At 36.5% G+C, this 26742-nt stretch overlaps 1 protein-coding gene across 1 annotated transcript in view; it reads left to right on the forward strand.

Annotated features, from left to right (window-relative positions):
• The window catches only part of Atad2b (ATPase family, AAA domain containing 2B), a 134963-nt gene that overhangs the window by 55862 nt on the left and 52359 nt on the right, over positions 1 to 26742 (forward strand). The window contains exons 13-18 of the mRNA XM_005360570.3: positions 1717 to 1805; positions 8613 to 8772; positions 11326 to 11416; positions 15810 to 16121; positions 18880 to 19015; positions 20774 to 20960. Of these exons, the coding sequence (XP_005360627.1) occupies positions 1717 to 1805; positions 8613 to 8772; positions 11326 to 11416; positions 15810 to 16121; positions 18880 to 19015; positions 20774 to 20960 (975 nt within the window). The remainder of the gene's footprint in view (positions 1 to 1716; positions 1806 to 8612; positions 8773 to 11325; positions 11417 to 15809; positions 16122 to 18879; positions 19016 to 20773; positions 20961 to 26742) is intronic.

Here is a 26742-nt window from a genome sequence, read left to right on the forward strand (position 1 = left end):
GGAGGCATGAGACTATCTATAATCCTAGCCCCCAGGAGGCATGAGACTATCTATAATCCTAGCCCCCAGGAGGCATGAGACTGTCTATAATCCTAGCCCCCAGGAGGGTCAGCGGAAGGACTGCTATCAAGTCTCAGGCTAATCTGAGCTAAAGAGTGAGACCCTGTCTCAACAAAGAACAAGCAAACCACAATTTTTCTATACCTTAAAAAATTAGTCCTAATGCTGGTTTTCATGTAAATATTGGGTTTAGTGAAGGAAATGTGTCTTATTTGGCAATTCATTTTATATTTGATTATGCCCCAGTAAATATATGTGAAGAAAAAGTACAATCAAGAATTTATTAGCCATGCATTTCTATGGTGAAAGCCAGGTTTGCCAACTGACACCTCTAATCGCTGCAGTTGAGACTTAGGGGCCAGCCTAGTCTTTATGCTGAAATCCAGATCCTCCTGGGCTACAGAATGAGAATCTCAAGACAAAACAAAATACCCTTTATTCAAAAAACTGATATATAATGGGTGAAACAATTCAAATGTCATTTGCAAGTTAATAGTGTAGAGCAGGGAATAGTGGTGCACACCTTTAATCCTAGAACTTGAGAGGCAGAGACAGGTGAATCTCTGAGTTCGAGGTCATCCTTGTCTACAGAGCAAGTTTCAGGACAGTCAGGGCTATATAGTGAAATTATGTCTTAAGAAAAAAGTAGTGTCAAAATTGCTGTTTTCTAAATAATAGAAAGAGGAATAAGTAAGATCTAGATGTTGTGTTCAGTGTCTAAAGCTAATTCAGACAAGCCATCTGAATAATTGAAGGAAAAATAATGACTAAAAAATGTAAGATACCGGTAATAGAAGAGTGAAGAATTTATGGGAATTCTCACATGTTGTCTAGTGAGTTAAAAGTTAAACCTTTTTGGCTATTAGGTCAGCTGGGCAGTGGTGGTGCATGCCTTTAATCCCAGCACTCGGGAGGCAGAGGCAGGCAGATCTCTGAGTTCGAGGCCAGCCTGGGCTCCAAAGCCACAAAGAAACCCTGTCTCAAAAACAAAAACAAACAACAAAAAAAGAACTTTTAGTCATATCATGCAAGAGATACAAATATATGTTAGTCTCAGTACCCTAAATTATAGAGATTATTTATATTTGCTTTATTGCTACTATTTCATAGTTTTCTTGGGTAAGTAGGGCTTGATGGAATGTTTGTTTCTGTTTTTAAACATTTGCTTATAATTATGACTTTTAACAATGAAAGTAGCAAATATTATGTATTATATGAAAGCCTACTTAGATATATAGTTATGTTAAAAAAAAGTGTTAGTGACTGGGCAGTGTGCGGATTGTGGTTGAGTAGATTGTTAGAATCTGTGAAGTCCTGAATTCAATTTTTATTATTAAAGAAAAGATGAACAAATGCCTGAAAATAGTGGTTGTGGTCTGTGGGATACCTCGTAGCTGACTCTGCTGCTGCTGTTTCCTTTTTACTTTGTTGTTGTTTGTTCTCATTGTTTTGATCTTTGATTCTAAGGATTGAACCCAGGTTCTCGTAAACATTAAGAAAATGATCTACCCCTCAGCTACATTCTTTAGCCCCATTGTGTACTTTTAAATACTTTGTGCATGTTGTACTATTTGTTTTTATGTTCCTTTTTCGGGGAATATAAAGTTAAATTCAAAAGCAAAAAATTAAGTAATTTTAATTTTTTTTCTTTACTAGGCATATTTGATGAGGCCTTCTATAATATTTTTTGATGAAATAGATGGATTAGCTCCAGTTCGTTCTAGTAGACAAGATCAGATCCACAGGTGGGTTTTCCTGAACTAACTATATTGATTTCTTTTTACTTATTGATGTAGTATTTGGTTTTCGCCCTTAGTTAAACACTTTAAAACTTATAGAAATTTTAAAATGTAGCCTATCTTGTAGAGGTCCTTTCACTCAACACAGGATTAATTTACAATCTGATAGGGATTTGGTTGCTTTTGGTTTTATTCTGTGATAGTCCTACTGTGAGTACTTGTATTCATGGCTTTATGTGAATGTGTATTATACTTTTTGGGGGGTAGATGTCTAAAATAGCTTTTATTATTTATTGTGCGTGTGCTCATTCAGATGAGAGGACAACTTTTGGGTGTTTGCTTTTCTCCTAGCATGTGGGTCCTAGAGATAGAACTCAGGTTAGGCTTGTGTCAAGTGCCTTTACCCATGGAGCCATATCTCCAGCTCCACAGTCCTATGTTCTGTTCCTGTAATATGTGAGAATTTGAATTGCTCCTTATTCCTCCCTCCCCCCGGAATTGAGATTATGAATTCATTTTACCATTCATGTCACCTTTTATGTGGGTGCTTGCACAGTGCACATTTTACCCATCCCACTCTTGCTATTTTATTTTGATACATTGATTATTTAGAATGGTTTCTAATTCACAAATACAGTTATTTACCACAAAATGATGTTTTGATTTACCAGGTATGTTTTGGTATGGTGACCATATTTCACTTCTTTTCCTTAAGGCTCTTTGTCAGTCAGGTTCCTGTCACAATCTGTCCAAGATTCTAATCTACCACTCCAGTCCCAGCATCCACATAGTTATCTCAAGTCATGTCATCTATCTCTGTCGAGTGCTGTGTACCAGTTTTGTTCATTGGAGCCTTTGGTGGGCCCAAGAACTGCCACCAGTCTTAGGAAAATGTCCGCTTTGTATGTTTCTGGAACCACAGAGAGCTCACCAATATTTTTGGGTGCCTCACATCTGACTCTAGAATGCCTTTTTATCCTTGTGGCATTTGGAGACAAGGATTTTTGACCCTTTAAGCCACATCTAAATTTACTAATTCCCATAAAAGAAGCCATTGAGAGACCCTGTGGTACTAGAGCTAAAGCCTATATAATTTACCAGACTGGTGACTAGAGGCACATTTTCAAAGAAAACTGTCCTCTGTGATTGTCACGCATAAAAGGGCAGCGATACCTGATCAGCCAAATACATTGATACTGTAAGCTCACCAAAACATCACAGGAAAAGTGGTTAAATGACAGCTGAGCATAGTAGCTGTCAAGTACTAGACCTCCAAGGAAAAATATAGAAATGAAGTGATTAAGAAAGAATTCTTTAGAGTGAATGTAATGTAACTGAATGAGATTCAGGTGAATGCAGATGACTCAACAATGTTTAGAAAATAATTCATGATATAAATGAGAAATTCAGCAAAGCAATAGGGTTTGTGAGAAAAAACCCTGCAAATGAGGAATCCAATAATTCAAATAAAAATTAATATTAGAGAAAGAGAGGAGATTTCTCAAAATAAAAAAGTAGGGGCCTGGATAGATAACTCTGAGTCATCTTGGTGGACAATCATGCGGACTGTAGTTCAGATCCTCAAACACGGTACAATCCAGGCATTTAGAACTGCTTGCAACTCCAGCTCCGAGGCATTGGGTGCCTATTCTGACTTACAGATGTTTGGTGTTTACCTGTCCATACTCATGCATATACATGTATACCAATAGCTTTAAAAAAAAAAGAAACAATTAGTGAAGCAGAGTAGGTTAAAAGAAAAAAAAACCAAGCAAACAAAAGTAAATATATGATATATCAGAACCTAAGAGCTATGGTAAAAGCAATACTTTTGAAGACAATTTATTGCAATAAGCCCAAAATAAAATTTAGATTTTAAATAAACAATTTAATGATGCATCTAGTGGACATAGAAAAACAAGAGTAAACCAAACAAAATTAGTAAAAGGAAGAAGTAATAGTGAGAACAATATTAAATGAAAAATTGTAAATATAAAAAAAAAGATCTGTGAGGTAAAAGATTTTTTATTGGTAATATTGATAAACCTCTAAGAATAATCAGAAAAAGTAAGAAATATAATCAAATAAATTCAGTTTCAAATAAACAAATATTGAAGGTCAAGTATTAACTATAACAGTGTGGATTATTATGAACAACTATATACTAATAGGAAAGCCTAAAAAGGAACCTTTTTTTTTTTTTGGACATTTGACTTACCAAAATTGAACACGGAGGACATAGAAAATTTAGATTGACCAATAGTAAGTAGTCTGGCATGGTGATGCATGTGTGTAATCTTAGCACTCTCACGAGTGCAGGCAAGAGCAGGAGTTCAAGGACAGCCTCCACATTTGAGGCAGGCCTGGTATCGATGATGCTTTGTTTCAGAACAGTAACAACTCACGAAGTTGTCTTCTGTTCTTCACATGCATGCCGTGATATGCATTTTTCCCCTTACTATAAATAAAGTGTTAAGGGAAGCAAAATTGCTATACAAAATTGACATAAAGGAAACAAAATTGACTTTATACAATAATACTAAACTTGCCATGAAAATCAAGAAAACAAGTGCTTCACAATATAAACAAAATACCTATAAGTTACTTTAACTTAGTTAATAAAAGAGTTCTACATGAAAATACAAACTCGGATAAAGAAATTGAAGAAGGGACTGTAGAGAATGGTTAAGACTTCCAGAGCACCAGAGATTGATTTCCAACACCCATGTTGGGTAGCTTACAACTATCTGTAACTCCATCTGTGGGCTTCTCTCTTCTGGTTTTTAAAAGCACACACATACACATGTTCAGACACACACATAAATATACATATAAATAATTAAAATTTGGAGAGACAGAACAAAATGCAAATGAAAAATAGATAATGTCATTGATTAGTATTATTAAAATGTCCATACTAACCACAGCAAGTTACACTTAAATGGAGTTCCCCTCAAATTACATTGACGCTCTTCAGAAAATTGCATTAAGACAGCCCTAAAATTGATAGGAAAGCACAAAGCACCCTTAGTAGTAAGAGAAATCCTGTGGATATAGAAAACTAGATACAATATAACAGCTAATTTTAATATATACTATAGAAACATAGTAACCCAAACAGGTTGTTATTGGCTAGAAAAAGACACATAAACTATTGGAATAGAAAAGAGATGCCAAAAATAAAACAGTGCATCTATAGTCATCTGATTTCCAACAAACAGAAGAAGAAGAGTTAAAATCAAACATTTGAGAAAGGACATTTCAATGATCAAACATTTCAATAAATGACACTAGGAACTTACATTTCCTCAGGTGAAACTTTATCTCTACTTCCACTCTATAAAAAAATCAACTCAGAATGGATTACAAATCTTAAAATGAGACTGGAAACTTCTAGAAGAAACAGTACCATTAGTTGAGGACCAAACATCTCAACATGAGCCAGTGTGGGTCATTTTAGATTCAAATCAGACCAATGATTAAACATAAATTTATAATTCAAAGATACTGCCTCATTTTTTTTTTTTGCTGGGTAAGATGCCTATATCATAAATTTTCAGTAATCCAATTAGAAAACAGAAAGCATGGATTTCCTAAACATTGGCTTTTGATTTTGTTTACAATTTTTTAAAACACAGCTAGAATAGTATATTTGGGAAGGAAAATTAATTTTGACAAGGTTTGTGTATTCTAGAAATTATTTCAGCAGTAAAAATAAAGAATAGGAGTGAGAACAGTTGACAAACTAAGAACACTGTTGTTAGAATTCAGGGATACCATGATAATCCCACAATTGCTCTCTACTGAAAATATACTGCTGTAACCTTCCCCCATTCTAGGGATCAAAAATCTAGGGCCGCTTGTAGGCACTTTTTTTTTCTTCCCCAAGATGGTCTTTTTATATACCCCTCACTGTACTGGAACTATGTAGAGCAGGTTTTGTCTCAAAATCACAGAGCTCCACCTTCCTGGAAGTCACACATCTGCCTCCCAAATGCTGGGATTGAAGATAGATACCCGTACACGGCTGGAGGTAAATACGCTACCACTGTAAATTTAAATTATTTTCAAATATTTTTTCTATAAAACTAGACTTTTTTTGTTGCCCAGGCTAACTTCAACCTTCTGGACCGAGACATTCCTCAGGCCCCTGATTTTCTATTTCTATGTGCGCACACTACCATGCTCTGGTTCTTTAGTCTGCTCCATTTACACCCACTTTGCACATACACAGATCAGAGACAACCTTTGGGTATTAGTTCTTGGGTTCCAAGGACTGACAAACACTCTATCTGCTGAGAATTTCTCTGGCTCTCTATTGTTTTCTGATAGCTGTAGCCTAGGCTGACCTGGAACTTGAATTTCTTTGTATCCATTTCCTGACTGACTGCTGGAATTATTAGATATGTACCACCACATCTGACTTTACCTGTTTATTTAAGATTTATTTATTTTTATGTGTATGTGTGTTTCCTTTTTGCTTGCATGTATGTTTGTTTTTTTTTAATATTTTTATGCTTTATTTAACTTTATTTTATGTGCATTGGTGTGAAGGTGTCAGATCCCCTGCAACTGGATCTTCAGACAGTTGTGAGCTGCCATGTGGGTGCTGGGAATTGAACCCGGGTCCTCTGGAAGAGCAGTCAGTGCTCTTAACCACTGAGCCATATCTCCAGCCCCCTTGCATGTATGTTTGTGTACCAAATGTGTGCCCAGTGTCCTTGAGGCCAGAAGAAAGTGTTGAACCTCCCAGTATTGTAGTTACAGTCGATCGTGAGCTGCCTTTTGGATACTGGACATTGAACCCAGTACCTCTTCAAGAGCAGTAAATGCTCTTAAATACTGTGCCATCTCTCCATGCAGTTCATGTACTTAAACGATACAATTCATTGGCTTTCAGAATCTTTTTAGAGTTCTGTTACCACCACACAGTTTTATAATATTCTATATTCTTAGAAACCTTGTGTTCTTCAGGCATTCCTCTCAGCCTTTTTGTTAAATTCCCTTCACTAGGAAACCACTCTACTTTTTGTTTCTGTAAGTTTGCCTAGTCTAGATATTATGTAAATGTGATTCTGCAATGTTTGGCCCTTTTGTCCATATTTTTTCAGTTAGCAGTATTTTCAAACTTTATCCATGTTGTATCAGTTCATCATTTTCTTGAATGGATTTCACTGAGGATAGAGTTTTTACTTTTAGATGAGTCTTGCCTACAAAACTGTGTATCAAGGTGTCCTCAACTGGTGATCCTTTTGTCTCAACCTCCTGAGCGTTGGGATAGCAGCCTAATTTGCTTCATTTGTTGACATAATGTATAGTCTGTGGATGTATCACACTTATCTACTCATTTGTGACTATTCACTTGCTCTGACTTTTACACTATTCTGAATAATATTGATCTGAATATCGACATAATATTTTTCCTTGTGAATGTTGTTGGGTCATTTGGTAGCTCTTAAATAGTGGAAGATCTGCTGTATTAATGTCCAAAAGTACCCCATTTTACACAATTCCCAGCAATATGTGAGTGTTATGATTTCCCTAAGTCTCACCAATACTTTTTTTTATCTAATTATAGTAGTTATAGTGGGTTTAAAGTGGTACCTAATTTGGTTTGATTTCCATATGCTTGGTTTAATGATATGCCCTTTATATGCCATCTTTGGAGAATTGCTTTTTAAATCCTTTGCCTATATTTAGATTTCACTGTTTGTATTTATCATTTATTATAGTTACATATTTTGACTTTAGACTTTCATTTAATAGATAATCTTCAAATAGCTTCTTGTTTTCTTGGATTGCCATTTCACACTCCTTTTTAAAGCATTTTTTAATGGTTTATTTCTTCTTTCGTGTGCATTGGCATTTCACCTGCATGTATATCTGTGTAAGAGTGCCAGGTCCCAGTTCCCTGAAACTGGAGTTACAGACAGTTGTGAACTGCCACGTGGGTGCTGGGAATTGAAATTGGGCCTTCTGGAAGAGCAACCAGTTCTCTTAACTGATCTCTCCAGCCTCCTCATTTCATGTTTTCTGTTTTGTTTTTTGAGACAGGGTTTTTCTGTGTAATAGTCCTGGCTGTCCTGGATCTTGTTTTATAGATCTGGCCTCAAACTCACAAGATCCACCTGCCTCTGCCTCCCAAGTGCTGGGATTAAAGGTGTGCGCCACCACTGTCTGGCCATTTCATGTTCTTGATTACAACTTTTGATGCAGGAAAGTTTTACATAACTTAAGATTTTTTATTACATTTATTTATTTTGTGGTGTACATGTATTTATGCCATGGCATGCTTGGAAAGGTGTATAACTTTTCAGGCATCAGTTCCTGCATCACGTAGGTCCTAGGGACCAAACTCAAACTCAGATTATCAGGCCTACTGGCAAATGGCTTTACTCACTGAATCATCTGGCCATTATATTTTGTAATTCTGCGCATTGAATCCGGGTTTTGTGTATGCAAAGCAAGTGTTCTTTGACTTGTTTTTGTTTTGATTTTAATTCCTTCCTTTCTGAGATAGTCTTGACATGTTGGCCAGTCTGGTTTCTAACTCCTGGACTTTGTCATGGAATTGCACATCCTGATCAGATTTTAATTTCAATATTATCTTTCTTTTCTCTTTTTTCACCCTTTTGATTGCTGTGGTTTAGATGTCTATTGCATTTTCTGTGTATTTTCAATATTGATTTCTCTGTATTATATTAGTATGTATTATGGTATGATTATTGTATTAATATTTAAGACTCAATTATTTAGCATAATGTTTACATTTTTTTCATTAAGTTAACATGGACCTTTTTTTTCCCCCAACAGCTCTATAGTGTCAACCCTCCTTGCTCTTATGGATGGATTAGATAATAGAGGTGAAATTGTTGTTATTGGTGCTACAAATAGACTTGACTCTATAGATCCTGCACTCAGGAGACCTGGTCGTTTTGACAGAGAATTTCTTTTCAACCTGCCTGATCAAAGGGTAAAAGTGGTTTTATTTTATTTTTTTGTTTTGTGTGTGTGTATACACAATATACACATACATATATGCATGGATACACACACACACACACACACACACACACACACACACACACACACAAACTTTGTAACTCCGTTAGAAAATATATACTTTGAAGGTTATATTTTCATTGTTAATTTTTTGCTTTCAGGCTATCTTAGTTAATACTTAAAAAAATAAAATCCCGTGTTACATTCCTTGTTAATGCTGCCTATATATCCCTAGCATTTTAGGGCTGAGACATAAGACATGCCTGGTGCCTGTGGAGGCCAGAATCGGGTACTGGATCCCATGAAACTGAAATAGCAGGTGGTTATAAGTCACTGTGTAGGTGCTGGGATCTGAACCTGGGTCATCGGAAGTAGCCGTGTGCCATCTCTTCTGCCACCCCTCCCCAAAAATATGTCCATAAATATCCTGTGCCAAAATTTTTATACTTAACATATGAATTCTAGCGAATTAAATGCAGTAAATGTTATTTATTATATTTGTAGTATTTCAAGAATGTTCCCTTAATACAGAATTCTATGTTGTCATTCATTATAGAAAATGTGACTTATTATGTTAAAAAGTTTTTTCCTTCTTAATTGTACTTTAAATTTTTATCATTAGTCTTGATTTGTTTCTTTTTTCTGAGACAGGATTTTTCTGTCTAGCTTTTGAGCCTGTCCTAGAACTCATTCTGTAAACCAGGCTGGCCTTGAATTCACAGAGATCCACTTGCCTTGCCTCCTGAGTGCTGTGATTAAAGGCATATGCCACCACTGCCCGTATTCAATTTGTTTCTTAAATTTCCATGAGAACTCATGAGTGGAGATATTATGTATTAATGTATATTGTTGTATGTGAATTGTCTGTTTTACGTACTTAGACATAGATAGATGCCTTGGTAATTAGCACTATAGAAAAGCAAAGGGTACCCTTTTTGTAGAATAGTTTGATACCTCAGTTTGACATCTGTCTGCATAACCACCTGTCATTGTTTTTCTTTTTTTGAGACAGGGTTTCCCTGTGCAGCCCTGACTGTTCTGGAACTTACTCTGTAGACCAGGCTGACCTTAAACTCACAGAGTTCCACCTGTCTCTGCCTCTCAAGTACTTGGGGCATAAAGTTGTGTGCTACCACTGCCCGGTCACAAGCTAATTTAAAGACTTTAAAATGGTACCAGGTTTACCTTTGTCAGAACAGCATATATAGCCCCTCTAACTTTCTTTAAAAGTATTTTTAATTTATTCTTTGAGAATTTCATACTTCCATACAATATGTTTGTTCATATTCACCCACCGTTTTCTGCCTTCAGATTGTCCCAGATTCTCACATCCTGGCGACCCATTCTCCCAATTTCATGTTCTCTCAGGCCCCTCACACATGACGTAGTGCTGCCCCATGCACAAAATAAATGGGTTTAGGGTCGTGCACTGGAATATGGGCAACCTACCAGAGGCCATACTCCCAAGAAAAATTATTTTCCCTCCGTTATCAGCTACCAATTGTTCCTCAGCTAGGGTGTGGCTTTATGCAGTGCTGTTCCATCCTTACTGCAGTTTTGGCTGGCTGGATCTTTTGCAGGTCCTATGAGTGTGATAGCTTTATCATGTCAGTAAATAGCATTTCACAGCACTCGGCCTGTCATCCTTACATTCTTCCCCCTCCCCCTCCTTCTCCCCCTCCCCCTCCTCCTCCTCCTCCTCTTCCACTTCCTTCTTCTTCTTCCTATTTTATTTACATGTGAGTGTGGATGCCTGTATGTCTGTGTGAGTATAGATGTCAGATCTCCTGGAATTGGAATTACTGACAGTTGTGATCCACCATACGGGTCTGGGAATTGAACCTAGTTCCTCTAGAAGAGCAGTCAGTGTTCTTAACCCTTGAGCTATTTGCCAGTTCCTCTCCCCTTCTCTGATGTTTCCTGAACCTTGGGGTGGGGTTGGGGCCGGATATAGTCTCACTTTCATGGCCCAGGTTCAGCTGCCAGGAATGTGTCAATGCTTAGAGGCGGATTTAATTGTAAGTTATAGGGCCAACGTACTTCGATACTTGTGCTTTGATATAGACAAGTATCAGTTTGAAACATCTAAAAACAGGCTAAACACATATTTTGACCCTACCAGTATAGGGGAAATAAAATGACTCTAAAAGTTTTCCTATTGTATAACATTTGTATGCACACCCCTACCTACCCTCTAATAATAATAATAATAATAATAATAATTTTAAAAAATGATATGGTAGGAAAGTAAAAACTTTGTTTTAAATTTTCGTCACACGTTAGTGATTTACTTACTGTTTTATGCCACCACTAAAGTTTCTTTATCTCTTAGAACATTATCTGTCTCAAACTTGTGAAACAGGGACAAAAATTCTAGTTTTTATAACTCATGGGTTGACGTGAATGTTAAGGTGTTTAAGTGTCGTTTAAAACAACAGCTTGGTGTGGGGTTGCAGTCAGAATTTGTTGTAGCTAATACACGAGAAGTCAGTGCTGTCTTATGCCACTCTACTCTTCTTCTTAGGCCAGAAAACACATCTTACAGATCCACACCAGAGACTGGAGTCCAAAGCTGTCTGATGCTTTTTTAGGAGAACTGGCAGAAAAATGTGTTGGTGAGTGCTCCTATTTGAATTCTGACTGTCATTGCTTGTTCTGCTCAGCACCCCTTCCCCTGATTTTGAAATGTGAATTACAGTTATGTCTTTAACTGTGTGACAGATGGCTCTGCATTCATATTCAGAAATTATAGAAATATTTCACTTTAAAGTTTGAACACTTCTTAGTTGAATTATTATATCAGGTGTTTGAACAAAGCTTAGTAGTGACATGGCTTCCACAGAATGCTGACTATCCTACCTACATAGTGCTACTGTGTCTCCTTTTAGACATTATCCCGTCCTAGAAATAAACCTAAGAGAAAAAGGACCATGTAGATGGCAGGGCTGCACTCTCCTATGCTTTTATGGACAGGATGAATGGGCTCAGAAATAGCCCTATGATCTAGAAAGAAGTTGGGTGGGAAGATTTGTCAAAATATTTACTGGCATTCGCCAGTATTGCCTCAAATATAAAACTTTTCAATTTAATTTGAATTTATCAGAGTGGAAAACCTCACCCACAGAGTAAATAAGCTTTACTGTCCTAAAAGAATGAGAGCGTTATAAACACAGGAGATGGAACTCACATCTTTCTTACTAATTAGGTTCGAAATAAGAGATCAGTAGTAAGTAGCTGAATATACACAAAGGAAATTTCCCTTCCTCCTGCACAAGAGCATGTACCAAACCTGGTTCATGTTTTCCTTTCAGACTCTGAAAAATATAAAAAACAAATAAACAAGCAAAAACTACCTGTCTCCATGAACATTTTAAGCATTATGAAGAAATCCCTCAAATAAATTCACTAATAACATCTACTGGGAAAACTTTAAAGTTACCAAAACCTAAAGAACATCTTAGTTAAAAAAAAATCATTGTGATCCAACTATCAAATAAATAATTAAAACTTAAATAGAACATTAGTCCATTCAGTTAGCTACATCCGAATTATCCTCTTCATCCACAGGGACTTCCATCTCCGAAGCAGCATCCCTCAGCTTTTGAGCCACAAAGACCTCGACATCTTCTGGTGAGGAGAAAACGTAAATCTCTCCAGCACTACTTCAGTTTAAGCTTTGCCTGGTATAAGAGAGCATGCGCCAAACCCATTTCATGTAAATTTGGCTTGATCTTTGCAAAGCCTTGTGCTGCTTTATGGGAGAGGGTGGTACTTGGTTAAAAACAAAACAAAAACCAGTCTTTCCCCTTTTGAGAGATTTATCCCCCTCTACTTTATCATATTATGGTATTAGAGTTCAGATCAGACTGGGGAAATTTTGTAATTTTTTTTTTCTGTGAATCTATCGCAGAATGATCCTTAACTGAAGTATGCATAAGTCTTCAGGAAGTTAGAAATCCCTGAGAGAAGCTATTCTAAAATCCCTATTTCTTACCTTCCATTTGAGATGACACACTGCAGTTTAATCCTTCAGCCTAAATATTAGAATCTTAGTTTCCATTTGCTTCCAAAAGTCAATCAGTACTCCTCCCTTATCCAAGTAATCTATTTTAGCTTGTATTTGGTCTTTAAAAATTGTTTATGATATAATTTCTTACTGGACTGAAAAATTTCTCCTGCCTTTCCCCTTTCCATGGGGTGGCAGTATAGTATGTAAATTTGTATATTAGCTTCCTGGAGAGTGACTTAAAAATCCACTGTAATTTAATGACTATGTGTTCACTTTTGGCATTTATTTCAGTTAAGAAACCAGTTCATGTTAAAAATAGTCAAATGCAGGTCTTAAAGTAGGAATAGACTAATAATAAATATTAAATTAATTTTGAATATTAGTTTATATACCCCAAATGTGTTTCAACATGTATGGTTCAGCTCAGTGAAATCTATGCCTAACCAAAGATTTTGAAGTCTTGATGAATATCTGCAAGGATAGTTGGCCTTTTATAGACTATGGGTTTGGTAACTTTTACCTTGAAATAACATGGAGGTTTTTACATGTATATCAGGTATGTTTTTTTAAGTAGTAAAGAAGAAAAAGATGATATCAAGAATGTTTTCACAAGTGATAGGAACTTATAACTAGTAAAATGATTAACTATTTTTTATTTATTTTCAATGAGAGGCTTAAAACAAAGAAAACATGTTTATAAAATAATCTGTATTGTGGGCCTACATTTTGTTTAAAATTGTTTAGGAAAGCCTCAGCCAGGTGATAGTGGTGAACGCCTTTAATTCCAGCATTTGGGAGGCAGAGGCAGGTGGATTTCTGTGATTTCAAGGCCAGCCTGGGCTACAGAGTGAGTTGCAGGATAGCCAGAGCTGTTATACAGAGAAACCCTGTCTCAAAATACCATTAAAAGAAAAATAAATAAATAAATAAAGAAAGAAAGAAAGAAAGAAAGAAAGAAAGAAAGAAGACTTTGACCCTTCTTCAGTCTTCAGAAAAAATGGAACTTGATAGTAATACAAATGAATCGTTTTCCTTCGCTTCTACCTATTTGTGTTCAGTAGAGCATTGCTCAACAGTGGTGAAGTCTGGGTTATGAGAAGGAATGCTTCTGTTTTACAAATCAACTTTTAACTCTTAGAAGGTTGTAGTATACTTCCAGCCTCATCTGTTTTCTAAACCAGCACACTCTGGAGAGAACAAATATGTGCTATGAATGCAGCAGGACAAGAGCCTATCCAGGAGGCCTTTGTTTATCCAGAGCCCAGGAATTTTAGCCGTGATTCTTAGTGTTTGATTCTTCTGTATTTGAATCTAGTGAAGCATGTATTAAGTGAGTGGTTCTAAACATTTTCCGAAATACAGACTTAAAATTTTAAGCCCTCAGAGACTGTAATTCACTGTTGTGGGGCCTGAGAGTTTGTATTTATGTTTCCATTTTGTTGTTCATTCTGATGATTTTTTAAGTTGAGAACCATAGAAGTCTGTAACACTTTCTCACAAGCAAATGTAAAAAAAAAAATTTCTCATCTTTCCTGGTTTATTGGTTGTGATAAACTACTGAAAATTTACTTTAGATAATGTTATTGTTAATAAACGCATTTATGTGAACTAGATAAGGGGAGAATGAATAGTATATTGCTGTTGTATATAATTAGCATGATATTATGGCAACCACAGAATGTTACATTTTTGGAGAATTTGTGGCTAATTCTATAGTTGCTGTTTCATCTCACTGGCCTCTGAGCTTTCACTGTTAACTTGAGCCTCTTTGTAAAGAGAACCTCTGCATGTTCTTTAACTGTGTAGATGTTTATAAGAAACAGAAATGTGGTTCTTATTTGACAATGGTAGTTTATTTTTTTTTTTTACAAAATTCCCTTATTTGTGTTTATTTTCCGCTTTTTAAATTGATGCAAATATTCTCTATTCATTTTGTTATAAGAGTGTAACAATTGTATGTCGAAGAAAAATATACTTTAAAGATTTACTAATGGAGAAATAGTGCCTGAGTTTAGGGCACAATGCTCTAACGTTTTCAAATGCCTCCCCCTGCTGGCCTGACTGATAAATGTGACCAAGTGAAAATTTAATTGCTGATTGGAAAAGCCAGTTTGTGGCTAATCTGAAGGATCCTCCCTCCCTCCCTTTCTGTTTTTCTCTTTTGCGACAGGGGCCTTTAGCAGATCATTTGTTTGTTTGTTTGTAAAGTATAAGTTTATTAGGATTAAATGGATGTGTGATGATAGTTAGTGTGGGAAAACTGGAAAGCTTTCTCTTTAATCTTAATTCCTTTAGCCTGTGGAGCTGGTGGGTGGATTACAGTGCTGTGAGTAGCTGAATGTTAACTGCTATTACACTGAAATTATGAATTACAGTGAATTATGAATTAGAGTGAATTATGAGGTTTTTAAGCCTCTGCTTATGCATACCTTTGTACCATTTTTTCATGTATTTAGGAATTAGTAATGTTAGAAAAAAACAAGCCAGGAGTGGTGACACATGCCTGTAGTCCCAGGTACTTGGGAGGCCAGAGCAGGAGAATCACAAGTCTCAGCTTAAGGCTAGCTGGACAATTTAGTGAGGTCTCATCTCAAACTAAAATCAAAGAAGGATTAAGAATGTGTTCAGTAATATAGGTTAAAGTACTGACTAAGAATAGTGATGAAAGATTGAAATGAAATTGTAATTCTTTGAAAACTTGTGCTGAAGAAAGCTGTATATTATAGTCAGCAGTTTTTGACACATAATATAGGACTTTTTGTATTAATATTATTAATTTATATTTTCCTTAAATTAAAATACTTAAGAACATTTTCAGATTTAAGTACTTAGCCCTTATGTGAGCATTTTTATCAGATAATTTTAAAGTGTTAATTTTGCTAATAAAGTACTGTATAATTGCTAATTTGTGTCATTATTTTAGAACAAGATATGTGTGTTAGCAAACTGTAATGGTACTTAGAACTTAACTTTGTTGCTTTTCTTCTTCTGTGCATTAGGCTACTGTGGAGCTGACATCAAGGCCCTGTGTACTGAAGCTGCCCTGATTGCCCTTCGGAGGCGGTACCCTCAAATCTATGCTAGCAGTCATAAACTGCAGCTGGATGTTTCCTCGATAGTGCTCAGTGCCCAAGACTTTTACCATGCAATGCAGAACATTGTGCCTGCTTCCCAACGTGCTGTGATGTCTTCAGGACAGGCACTGTCTCCGATTATAAGGCCATTACTAGAAAGAAGCTTCAGCAACATCTTAGCAGTTCTGCAAAAAGTATTTCCTCATGCAGAAATTAGCCAGAGCGACAGGAAAGAAGGTACTGTAAACTACTGTTTGTATTGTGAAAATAAGAAAAAAGTGTCCTCATAAGATTAGTTAGAACTTTATTTATTTCAGTAATCACTGTTTCATAACTCGCATTTTGCCTGTATATGGTGGTTGCCCTGAATGTTTCTTCACTAGAGATACTTTTACCTCTATCGATGCTCAGACCAAACGGGTGACCCTGTCCTCAGATTGTCTCCTCAGACTGCAGGATTGATCCTCAGGCTGCAATGAACTCCTGTTTCCTCCCATCTTACATTCCTCTATCCCAACCATATACTTCTTTCTCCACCTCCCTAGTGCTATGATGAAAAGTGTAGGCTCCCAAGTGCTGGGATCACCTTTCTGTGAGCTCTGTTTTCTATTGTAGACTAAATCAATTTCTTGTATCCCAGGGTGGCCTTGAACTAACAGAGATCTGTCTGCCTCTGTCACCTAAGTCATGCGATTAAAGGTATGTGATACCACTGCCTAGCCTCTAGTGGCTTAGTATGTATTCTGATCTTCAGGCAAGCTTTATTTGTTAAAACATAAGTAAAATATCACTACAAACCTGATTGTCCATGGTTTTAAATTTTTAAGCTTCAAAATTAATTAGATTTTTGACCTGAGATTAAATCAGAGCACCTTTTTAAACAGTCACCTATTTTCATGGGGGGAATAAAAGAAATTTATGCTGGGGATGTAAGTCAATGAGAAGCATGCTTGTCTAGCTTGCTTGAAGTCCTGATTTAGTTCTCTGTTTTGTGTAAATTGTACATAGTAGTGTACACCTGTAATCCTGCTACCGGAGAGGTGGAGGAAGCAAGATCAGAAGTTTGAGGTCATTTGGAGGGTCAGGCCACCATTACTACATGAAACCTTGTCTCAAAGGAAAAGAAAAAGGAAGAAAGAAATTTAGGTTTATGTTGAAATCAAATAAGATCTATTAAATTTGAAGGGGAAGTAGTAGTTTTATTTGTTTGTTTGTTTGTTTGTTTGTTTAAGACAGGTCTCACTATGTAACCCCAACTGACCTAGGACTCACTGTGTAAAGGTGTGTTCCTGGTATGAAATAGTGTATTTTGATGATTTTATTTTTAAGCATGTATTTGTATGTGGGTACATACACTTGAAGGCAGGTGCCTACAGAGGCCAGAGCTGTTCGATCTCCATGGAGCCCAAGTTACAGGCAGTTGTGAGCTGCTTGATGTGGGTACTGGGAACTAAATTTAGGTCCTCTGCAAGATCAGTATGCAGTATGCATTTTCTTTTTAAAGATTTATTTTTATAGAGCCTGTATAGCAGGCTTTCTTGGACTACCAGCCCCCAAATCTTGACACAGGAACTTATTAATTATGAAAGCTCGGCCTATAGCTTAGGCTTGTTTCACTAGCTCTTATAACTTAACCCATTTCTATTCATCTGTATGTTGCGCCATGTCTTGTAGCTTTTACCTCTCCTCCTGCATGTCCTGTTCCCTCTTCATCTGACTGGCAACTCTACCTTTCTGCCCAGAGCTCTCTCTGCCTAGATATTGGCCATTTAACTTTTTATTAAACCAATCACAGTAACATATCTTTACACAATACAATCAAATACCTCATATCATGACTGGAGATGATGGCTCAGAAAGGTTAAGAGCAGTGACTGTTTTTCTTGAGGTAATGAGTTCAGTTCCCAGCAACCACATGATGGCTCACAGCCATCTATAATGAGATCTTGTGTCCTCTTCAGGCATGCAAGCATATATGCAGGCATAACACTGCATATATAATAAATAAATTTATAATAAATCAATCTTAAAAAAAGATTTATTTTAGGGGACTGGTGGTGGTGCACACCTCTAATCCAAGCTCTCGGAAGGCAGAGGCAGGTGGATCTCTGTGAGTTCGAGGCCAGCCTGGGCTACAAGAGCTAGTTCCAGGAGAGGCTCCAAAGCTACAGAGAAACCTTGTGTTGGAAAAAAAAAATTTTTTTTTATATATGTTTATCTGTCTGTGTGAGTATATGCTATATGGAGCTCAGAAGAAGTCATTGGATCCTCTGGTGCTAGAATACGAGTGGTTATTAGCTACTTGACAAATGGGTGCTAGGAACTAACTCTGGTCCTAAGTATTCTTAACTGCTGAACCATCTTTCCAGCTCCCCCAATTTTTCTTTTTTCTTTCTTTCTTATTTATTTTTAAGAAAGGGTTTAAGTAAGTAGCCTTTGCTGGCCTGGAACTTGCTATATAGGCTAACCTTGCCTCAAATTCCCAGAGATCCATCTGCCTCTTCATCCCAAGTGCTAGGATAAAGGTACTCTCCCCACCCTAATGTCATCTTAATTAGGCAAGTTTTTGCTTGAAACATGATGTCATTTCAAAAGTACAGGTCAGTTTGCTATTGTTGCTTTTGTAAGAGCTGGCCTTTGCTCAGCTGCCTTATTACTGGAACAGGATAGGAAATAGATTGGTTTTGTCCAAATTGAACTCACAGGAGGGGTTTTATGAGGGCAACATTTCTTTCCTAGACTATTAAATCAGCTAAGTCTCCCAAATTACAGCTTTTAGTAAATGTGACTAATTTATCACGGCGATTGAATCATGTTACTTGTATTTATAAGTTATTAAAATGCTACAGATTCATCAGTTTGCCCAATTAATCTGTATTTTCGCTAGATAATATATTAGCTGATGCCACTTGATTTTTAATCTCATTTTCTTTAGCTTTTGCATTGTTACTACACAAATTTGTAAGATTGAATTCTTGTGCTTTTCTTTTGACAGATACAGAAACTCTAATTTTAGATGACAGTGAAGATGAGAACACTTTATCAATTTTTGAGATGAATTGTCACTCAGGATCACCAAAGAAACCATCACCAGCTGCTGCTATAGCTAAACCTTATCTTCACTTTACAATGTGAGTATATTAAATGTCTTTTAGTTTAGAATGACTTTTTTGCCTTATGTTTAGAACCCAGTGCAGTTTATTGAAGGGTTTTTCTTTGTCTACACATAATTCTGTAAAGTTTTGTGTGTGTGTGTGTGTGTATACTTACATTGCTAGTCAGCTAATGTTCATTTTTCCCAAGAAAAAGAATGTTATATACTAGTTTGTATATTTAAAAAAACGGTAGTTTGTTTTTTTTTTGTGTGGGGGGGGTTGTGGTAGGGAAGGATTATTACCTTTGGAAATCAACTATTGTCCCTCATTAAGAAATATTTACCACCACCCATGGTGCTTCAACTTTTTTTTTTTTTTTTTTTTTTTGGTTTTTCGAGACAGGGTTTCTCTGTGGCTTTGGAGCCTGTCCTGGAACTAGCTCTGTAGACCAGGCTGGTCTCGAACTCACAGAGATCCGCCTGCCTCTGCCTCCCAAGTGCTGGGATTAAAGGCATGCGCCACCACCGCCCGGCCTGCTTCAACTTTTGATAAGTTTCAGGTGAGTGTTTAGAGATTCCAAAGCTACTAAAGACATTTTGAATTAGAAATCGTTCATTAATTAAACAAATAACATTTTTTTGACAGAGCATTAGTTTTAATTTTCTTTTTCTACTTTTATCTTTTTACTGTCTGTGTATAGCAACTTTTGTTGTACACTATAATAAACATTTTTCATGCAATGTAATTTTAAATTAAGACAAAGTAATTTTCAAATACTAAATTATGACTACTTCCATTTACATAATTAATTCCATAGTTAAAGGTCACTGAAGTTCCATTCAGGTAAGTCTAGGCCCTGTGTTCAGGAGACTATGTTATGTGTCCTATTGTTTTTCTTTCCTTCCTTCCTTCCTTCCTTCCTTCCTTCCTTCCTTCCTTCCTTCCTTCCTTTTCTTTTTTTTCTTGAGATATAGTCTCTCTTTGTATCTTAGGCTAGCCTAGAACTCATATTGTAGTTAGTCCAGGCTCAAACTAGTGGTAATTACAATATGAGGATCTGAGCTTGAATCCCTAACACCCATATTTAAAGAAAAAAAAAAAAACTTCAGATGTGACTGTGTATACCTGTACACCTGGCATTAAAAGGAAACAAGCAGATTCTGAGAGCTTGCTGGCTTCAGCCCTGGCTGAAATGGCCAGCTTTCAGTTTGGTAAGAAGCCCTGTTTGAAGGCCATAGGTAGAAAGTAGTGAAAGAAGGAAGGAGCCTCTGACACTTTCCTCTGGCCTTGCGTGCTCATGCCCACACACCTCACATACACCAACAAATATGTACTTAAAAATAGAAAAAAAAAAAAGAATTTCCATTGTCTTTGTCTTAGGCCATAACTTTTTTGGGGGGGGGGTTCGAGGCAGGGTTTCTCTGTAGCTTTGGGGCCTTTCCTGGAACTAGCTCTTGTATAGCAGGTTGGCCTCCAACTTACAAAGATCCACCTGCCTCTGCTTCCCGAGTACTGGAATTAAAGGCATGCACCACCACCACTCAGCCATAATTTTTTTTTAATGCTGTGAAATGAAGCCCTGAATACCCTGTATTTAGAAACTTAAAATCCATCTTTATTACATTTTTTTAAAAGATTTATTTATTTATTTATTTATTTATTATGTTTAGACTGTTCTGTGTGCTTGTTTATTTGCAGGCCAGACCAGACCAGAAGAGGGCACCAGATCTCATTATAGATAGTTGTGGGCCATGTTCAGAATATGTAATTTTTAAATAATTTTTGTGTCTACAGGTCACCATATCATCAGCCAACCTCTTACAGGCCTCGTTTGTTGCTGTCTGGAGAACGAGGTTCAGGTCAGACGTCTCACCTTGCTCCAGCACTTCTGCACACACTAGAAAGGTTCTCTGTCCATCGGCTCGACCTCCCAGCACTTTACTCAGTCAGTGCCAAAACACCTGAGGAATCATGTGCACAGGTAGGTTTGTCTCGCCACTGTGCACATAGTTTGTAAGCCAAAGATTGTTCAGAGGATGGTGAATATTAACTTTTCATTAATTATTCATTAATATTCTTATGTTAGTATGGTGTGTAATACTTTAAAAATGAGTTCATTTTTTTCTATGATACTTCCTTATTGAAAATGTAATATCTTGTAGAAAGGAAAGAAAAGCATTTCTCTCCTTTTTGGATCCTTTTTTCAATGTTGAATCTTCAGAGACGTTTTAGATTGTCTTTACTTAGAGCCTCATCATAGGAATTGGAATAATGTTTTGTTGAGATGTCAAAAAAAATTGATTTATATGAGTAGTGATCATAATTCAACTGTGGATGTTTATATTTGTAGTTTAGTGTTTTTCTTACTTGATTTTTAACTCTTCTGAAGTTCTTATGGCTTCTGAAGCAGTATTCTAAGTGGAGCTATTTATATTTGCTGCAGTTTTTTTTTTTTTTTTTTTGATTTTTCGAGACAGGGTTTCTCTGTAGTTTTTGGTTCCTGTCCTGGAACTAGCTCTTGTAGACCAGGCTGGCCTCGAACTCACAGAGATCCGCCTGCCTCTACCTCCCAAGTGGATTAAAGGCGTGCCCCACCACCGCCCGGCTGCAGTTTTTAAATACGGCCAAAAATACAATGCAAGCTCTTTGGACTGGAGAGGGAGGGGGAGAGGAGTAAGGGGAGGGGGAGAAGGGTGGAAGGAGGGGGAGGGAAATGGGAGGCTGGGAGGAGGCGGAAACTTTTTTTTTTTTTTTTTTTTTTTTCCTTTTCTCAATAAAAAAATACAATGCAAATAGTATCATTCTGGAACTAGAGAGGAGTGAGGGAAATAAATTTTGGGGCTAAGTGGGACCGTGTTGTAACCATTTCTGTATCTCTGCAGAGTGTCTACATGTTGGGAGATCATTAGAATTTTCCCCTTCTCTCTTTTTTTTTTTTCTTTCCATTTTCATGTCTGTGTGTGCATTTGTGTCTGCATGTTTGTGGGCATGATTGTGGATACAAGTGCACCTGGAGTCCTGAGATTGGTGTTTGGATATGTCCTGGGTAGTACTTCACTGTTACTCATTGAGCTAAGATCTCTCAACCAGACCCAGAGATTGCCACTGCAGATAATCTTAGTAGCTAATTTGCTTTAGAGGTTCCTTTTCTCTGCCCCGAGGCTAATACTAAAGGTAGGCCATCATGCCCACCCAGCATTTGCATGGGGTCTGGTGATCTGAACTTGAGTTCTTGGCTTATTTGGCAAACACTTGACTACAGAGCCAACTCTCCTACCTTATTTTTGAACCGTTGCTCAGACTGCCATGGAACTTCTGATCTCAGGTGTCTGATAGCATGCTAACCAGGAGTTGCTTGTTAAATATTTTAATATTGGTATTTCCAGTAAATAAAATGAATGTCACTTTGTACTTGAATGTTTTGCCCATTTTTATATGGCTTGTATACCTTGTGAGGTGGCACCTATAAATACTTGATGACTGTGCTGTAATTATTTAATTGAAAGTTATTCTCAGATGGGGCATTTTCACCAAGAAGTATGTTTTTGTTAAACAGTTCATAGTGGTATCAACTTAATTTGTCTTTTATCCACAATTCTCTGCTTATCAATAGCACTTCTTCTAAAGCTTTGTTGACGGCTTATATCTAAACCTGTAGTCCGAATATAACGCTGTACACCAGTGTTTTGCTTCCAGTTCAATACATCCTAGGTGTGAGCTTTGCCCAGTAATATTTACTTTTATGTTTGTTCTTTTTGGATAGGAGAAATTTTTTGCAGGTTGTACATGTAAGAGAATTATTCAGTGTCACTTAAAGAAAATCCAAATGCTGTACTAAGAAAGTAAAATTACCAAATTAAAGTTCAGAAAAGAGAGAATCTCAACAGCACTAACTGTGGAAGAAGAAAAAGTGTCAAAAGCACTCAATCTGGGTGATTTCATAGGTGAATTATTTTACTTCACTTTGATTTCTAAACTGTTCCAAGCTTAGGAAAATAGGAAAGCTGAGAGATTGTCAAAAACAGCTACCATAAACCTTTCAAATAAATACAGAATGCTAAAGACCAAGCTCATTTAGGAAATTGTCATAAAGAAAACGTCATTAATGGAGACTGTTACTAAAAAAAAATGAGATAGACTATTATTAAGACACACAAGATTGAATCAGACATTGGGGGAATTAAATATTGGAAAGGATATGTTAAATATTGACTATGATGTTGCCAAGACCAAAAACACCGATGACAACTTATGCTGGAGAAGATGTGGGGTAAAGGGAACACTCCTTCATTGCTGGAGGTAGTGCAAACTGGTACAGACTCTTTGGATGTCAGTGTGGAGATTTCTCAAAAAATTAGGAAACAACCTTCCTCAAGACCCAGCGATACCACTTTTGGATTTATATCCAAAGGTTGCTCAATTGTACCACAAAGACATGTGTTCAGCTATGTTCATAACAGCATTGTTTATCATAGCCAGAACCTGGAAACAACCTAAATACCCCTCGACCGAAGAATGGATAAAGGTAGTGCATTTACATAATGGAGTACTGCACAGAGGAAAAAAATAATGACACCTTGAAATTTGCTTGCAAATGAATGGATCTAGAAAACATCATATTGAATGAGGTAACTCAGACCCAGAAAGACAAATGTAATATGTACTCACTCATAAGTGGCTTTTAGACATAAAGCAAGGAAAAACCAGCCTACAATCCACAATTCTAGAGAACCTAGACAACAAAGAGGACATTCATGGATCTAATCTTCATGGGAAGTAGAAAAGGACAAGATCTCCTGAGTAAATTGGGAGTGTGAGGATCATTGGAGAGGATGAGAGGGGAGCTGAAAAAAATATATAGCTCAATAAAAACATTTTTTTAAAAAAAGAGCTAGTTGAAAAAAATTTTAAAAAACATATGAAGATACTGGTTCTTAGCATGAGGTTGTATTAAAATAAATACATTACATAGGCTTAGTAAACAGTACTCTCAACACAGTAGTGGGTCCTATTTTTATTACTTCTAAGATTAAAATAAGAATGCTATAAATTATTTTCAGCTAAATTATTTATTTTAAGTGTAATCCCATTTATAATCCCACTATAATCTAGAAGGAGCAACCTAACAAGATTTCTTTTTCTTCTAGATAATAAACATGAGAGTCACATGGCGAATTATAGAGAAAAAAGTATAATAAAGGAACTTTGCTAGGTTTTTATACCAGGATGGCAATAATACTGCTCAGGAATAGACAAAATTATAGGACCAAAAACATTCATAACTTGACCTCTGTAGAAATAGTATATAATGATGGTGGCCACTAAAAATACAGTTCATATCAGTAATATGGTCATGGAAAACTGGCTGTCCTTAACAGGGACAATATAAAAAAATAATTCCATTTTTTATTTGTATATGTAAATTCTAGGTTAGCCTTGAAAGTGCAAAAGAACTAGGAGAATTAACAAGATCCATATACTTATCATCATTTGCCTAAGAAATTAGTTTCTAAACAATGTACAAAAACTAGAACTCAAAAGAACTTGACTACAGAATTTGAACTTCATATAGCAAATATATTCTTTAAATAAAATTGACATAGCCTGATGAAAAATTTATTTTTCATACAGATATTAAGAACAAGTTTCTTAAAAAATAAATAGTATTTAAATCAGGAAAAAGAAAGAATAAAGTCTAACATAAAAATTTGCAAAACATAGCAAGGTATAGTGGTACACTCCTAAATATATCAACATTCTGGATGTTGAGGCAGGAATATCAAGATTGATATAAGATGAACCTAGACTATATTGTGCATACCTATCTTACTAGCTTCTCACCTCTGCCAAAAAAAAAAAAAAGAAAAAAGAAAATTTACTTTATATTTATAAGGAGAAAAAAATAACCAACTAAAAAAGATTTTTACCTTTACATGTAAAAGAAAGTCACAAGATTTGTTTAGAGTTACTAAAAACAACTTAATTATGGAAATACTGGATATGCTAAATATTTGTATTTAGTTAAATGAAAATGTAAATTTATTTAACTATTTCAGGGCATCGTTAGGCATTTTTTTACACATAAAATTTAAAGTAATATATACCTTTGAGCCAGAATTATGTATTTGTGAATTTTTTTCCCAAAAGATCTGTTAACTACAAGTTACCCATTGTCAGGTGCATAAAGATATGCATCCGTGACTTTGTGCATACTGACAAACCAAATAATTCATAAACTGAAAGTTCCTTAATGGAGGGCGGGTAAAGCAGGTGTGTGTAGCTTATGATATGCTGTGAAATCATCAACAGAGATGAGGATGTTTTACACAGGTTGATAGGAAAGTGAAGAAGGCATGCAAACAGTTCCTAAAATCTGTTCGTAAATGGTGCTTTGATTTAGGAGCAGGAATTTGTGTAGTTGGAAATGATTAAGCTTTAGTGTTTGTTTCCTATATGTCTTATGTTTTAGTTTTGTGGTAATGAGGATCTCCTAGGTCCTTGTGCATATTGACCGATGCTCTTTTGTGGAACCAGTTTTTCAGCCAACTTTATAAATGCAGATTATGATTACACATATAAAGGAGAAAAGGTCTCACCTAAAATTGCAACTATTGTAGTGTTTTTAACTTTTTTATTTTATGGCATTTATATTTGACTGTATCAAGCAAGTGAAAGATGAAATAGCTTTGAAGGAGCTAGGTGTGGTGTTGTCTCTGTATTCCCAGTTACTTAGAAGTTGAAGCAGGAGGATCATTTTAGCCCTGATGTACAAGATCAGCCAGGGTAGTTTAGTGAGGTCTTCCTTCCCTCTGCTTTTTCTTTGTGTGTGTGTGCACGATGGTACCCATCGAGGCCAGAAGGTAGCCTGCAGCGTCCTTTCTCAGGTGCCTCCAACTTTGTTTTTGAGATAGGGTCTCCTACTGGAACCTGGGATTGTGTGATTAGGCCATGTTGACTGGCCAGAGAACTCAATATCCTCTCGTGTCCACCTCCCCAGCAATGGAATTAAAAGTGCATGCTCCCATGTGTGTCTTTTGATGTTTGTGGCAGGGGTCAAAGTGAGGTCTCCATGCTTGATGTTAAAACTGTCTTTCCCATCTGTCACCAAAATCTGTCTCTTCAAATAATGAAACAAGAAACAAGACCAATTTGGTGGGTTGTCTTGGCTAAATCCTATAATCCCAGCATCCTGGAGGGCTAAGGTAAGGATTTCCACAAGGTCCAGCACAGCTTAGAAAAAAAGTCACATTAAAAGAGAACCATTTTTAAAATGAGAGAACTTCTGTTCTGCAGTTGTCTGGTGTGTTTGCTGTGTGTCTAGAAATTCAGATTACAGGTTTGTGTAGTAAAGCATGAGTAAGCAGTACTCAGGACGCCTTGTGGTGAACTGCAGCTTCATAGTACCAGGAGTATAGGCTTTGTTAAGAAAGAATCATACTTGGCTAAATAGGTATTCTAACTTTATATTTTTTGTTCTTTTTCATTTTTGGCTTTTTTTTCCTTCATGTTGATGGGGAAAGTAGAAGGAGAGAGGTATTCTTTGGTAGGAGAAAAAATTATAAAGATCCTTGGTTTTCACCCTTTGGTTGTATACTGAGAAAACTCAGTACAGCTGAAGGCTTCTTAGAGCTCATGCTTAAATAAGGTCTTGCCTGGAGCTGTGCAGTGGGATCTCCCAGACCACGACTCACTGAACATTGCCAGGGACTAGGTAATCACTGTTTATTTGTGTCTTAAGATTTTTTCCCTCCCTCCCTCCCTCC

The sequence above is a fragment of the Microtus ochrogaster genome, linkage group LG3 (genome assembly GCF_000317375.1).
Source record: "Microtus ochrogaster isolate Prairie Vole_2 linkage group LG3, MicOch1.0, whole genome shotgun sequence".
In the NCBI taxonomy this organism is placed as follows: domain Eukaryota; kingdom Metazoa; phylum Chordata; class Mammalia; order Rodentia; family Cricetidae; genus Microtus; species Microtus ochrogaster.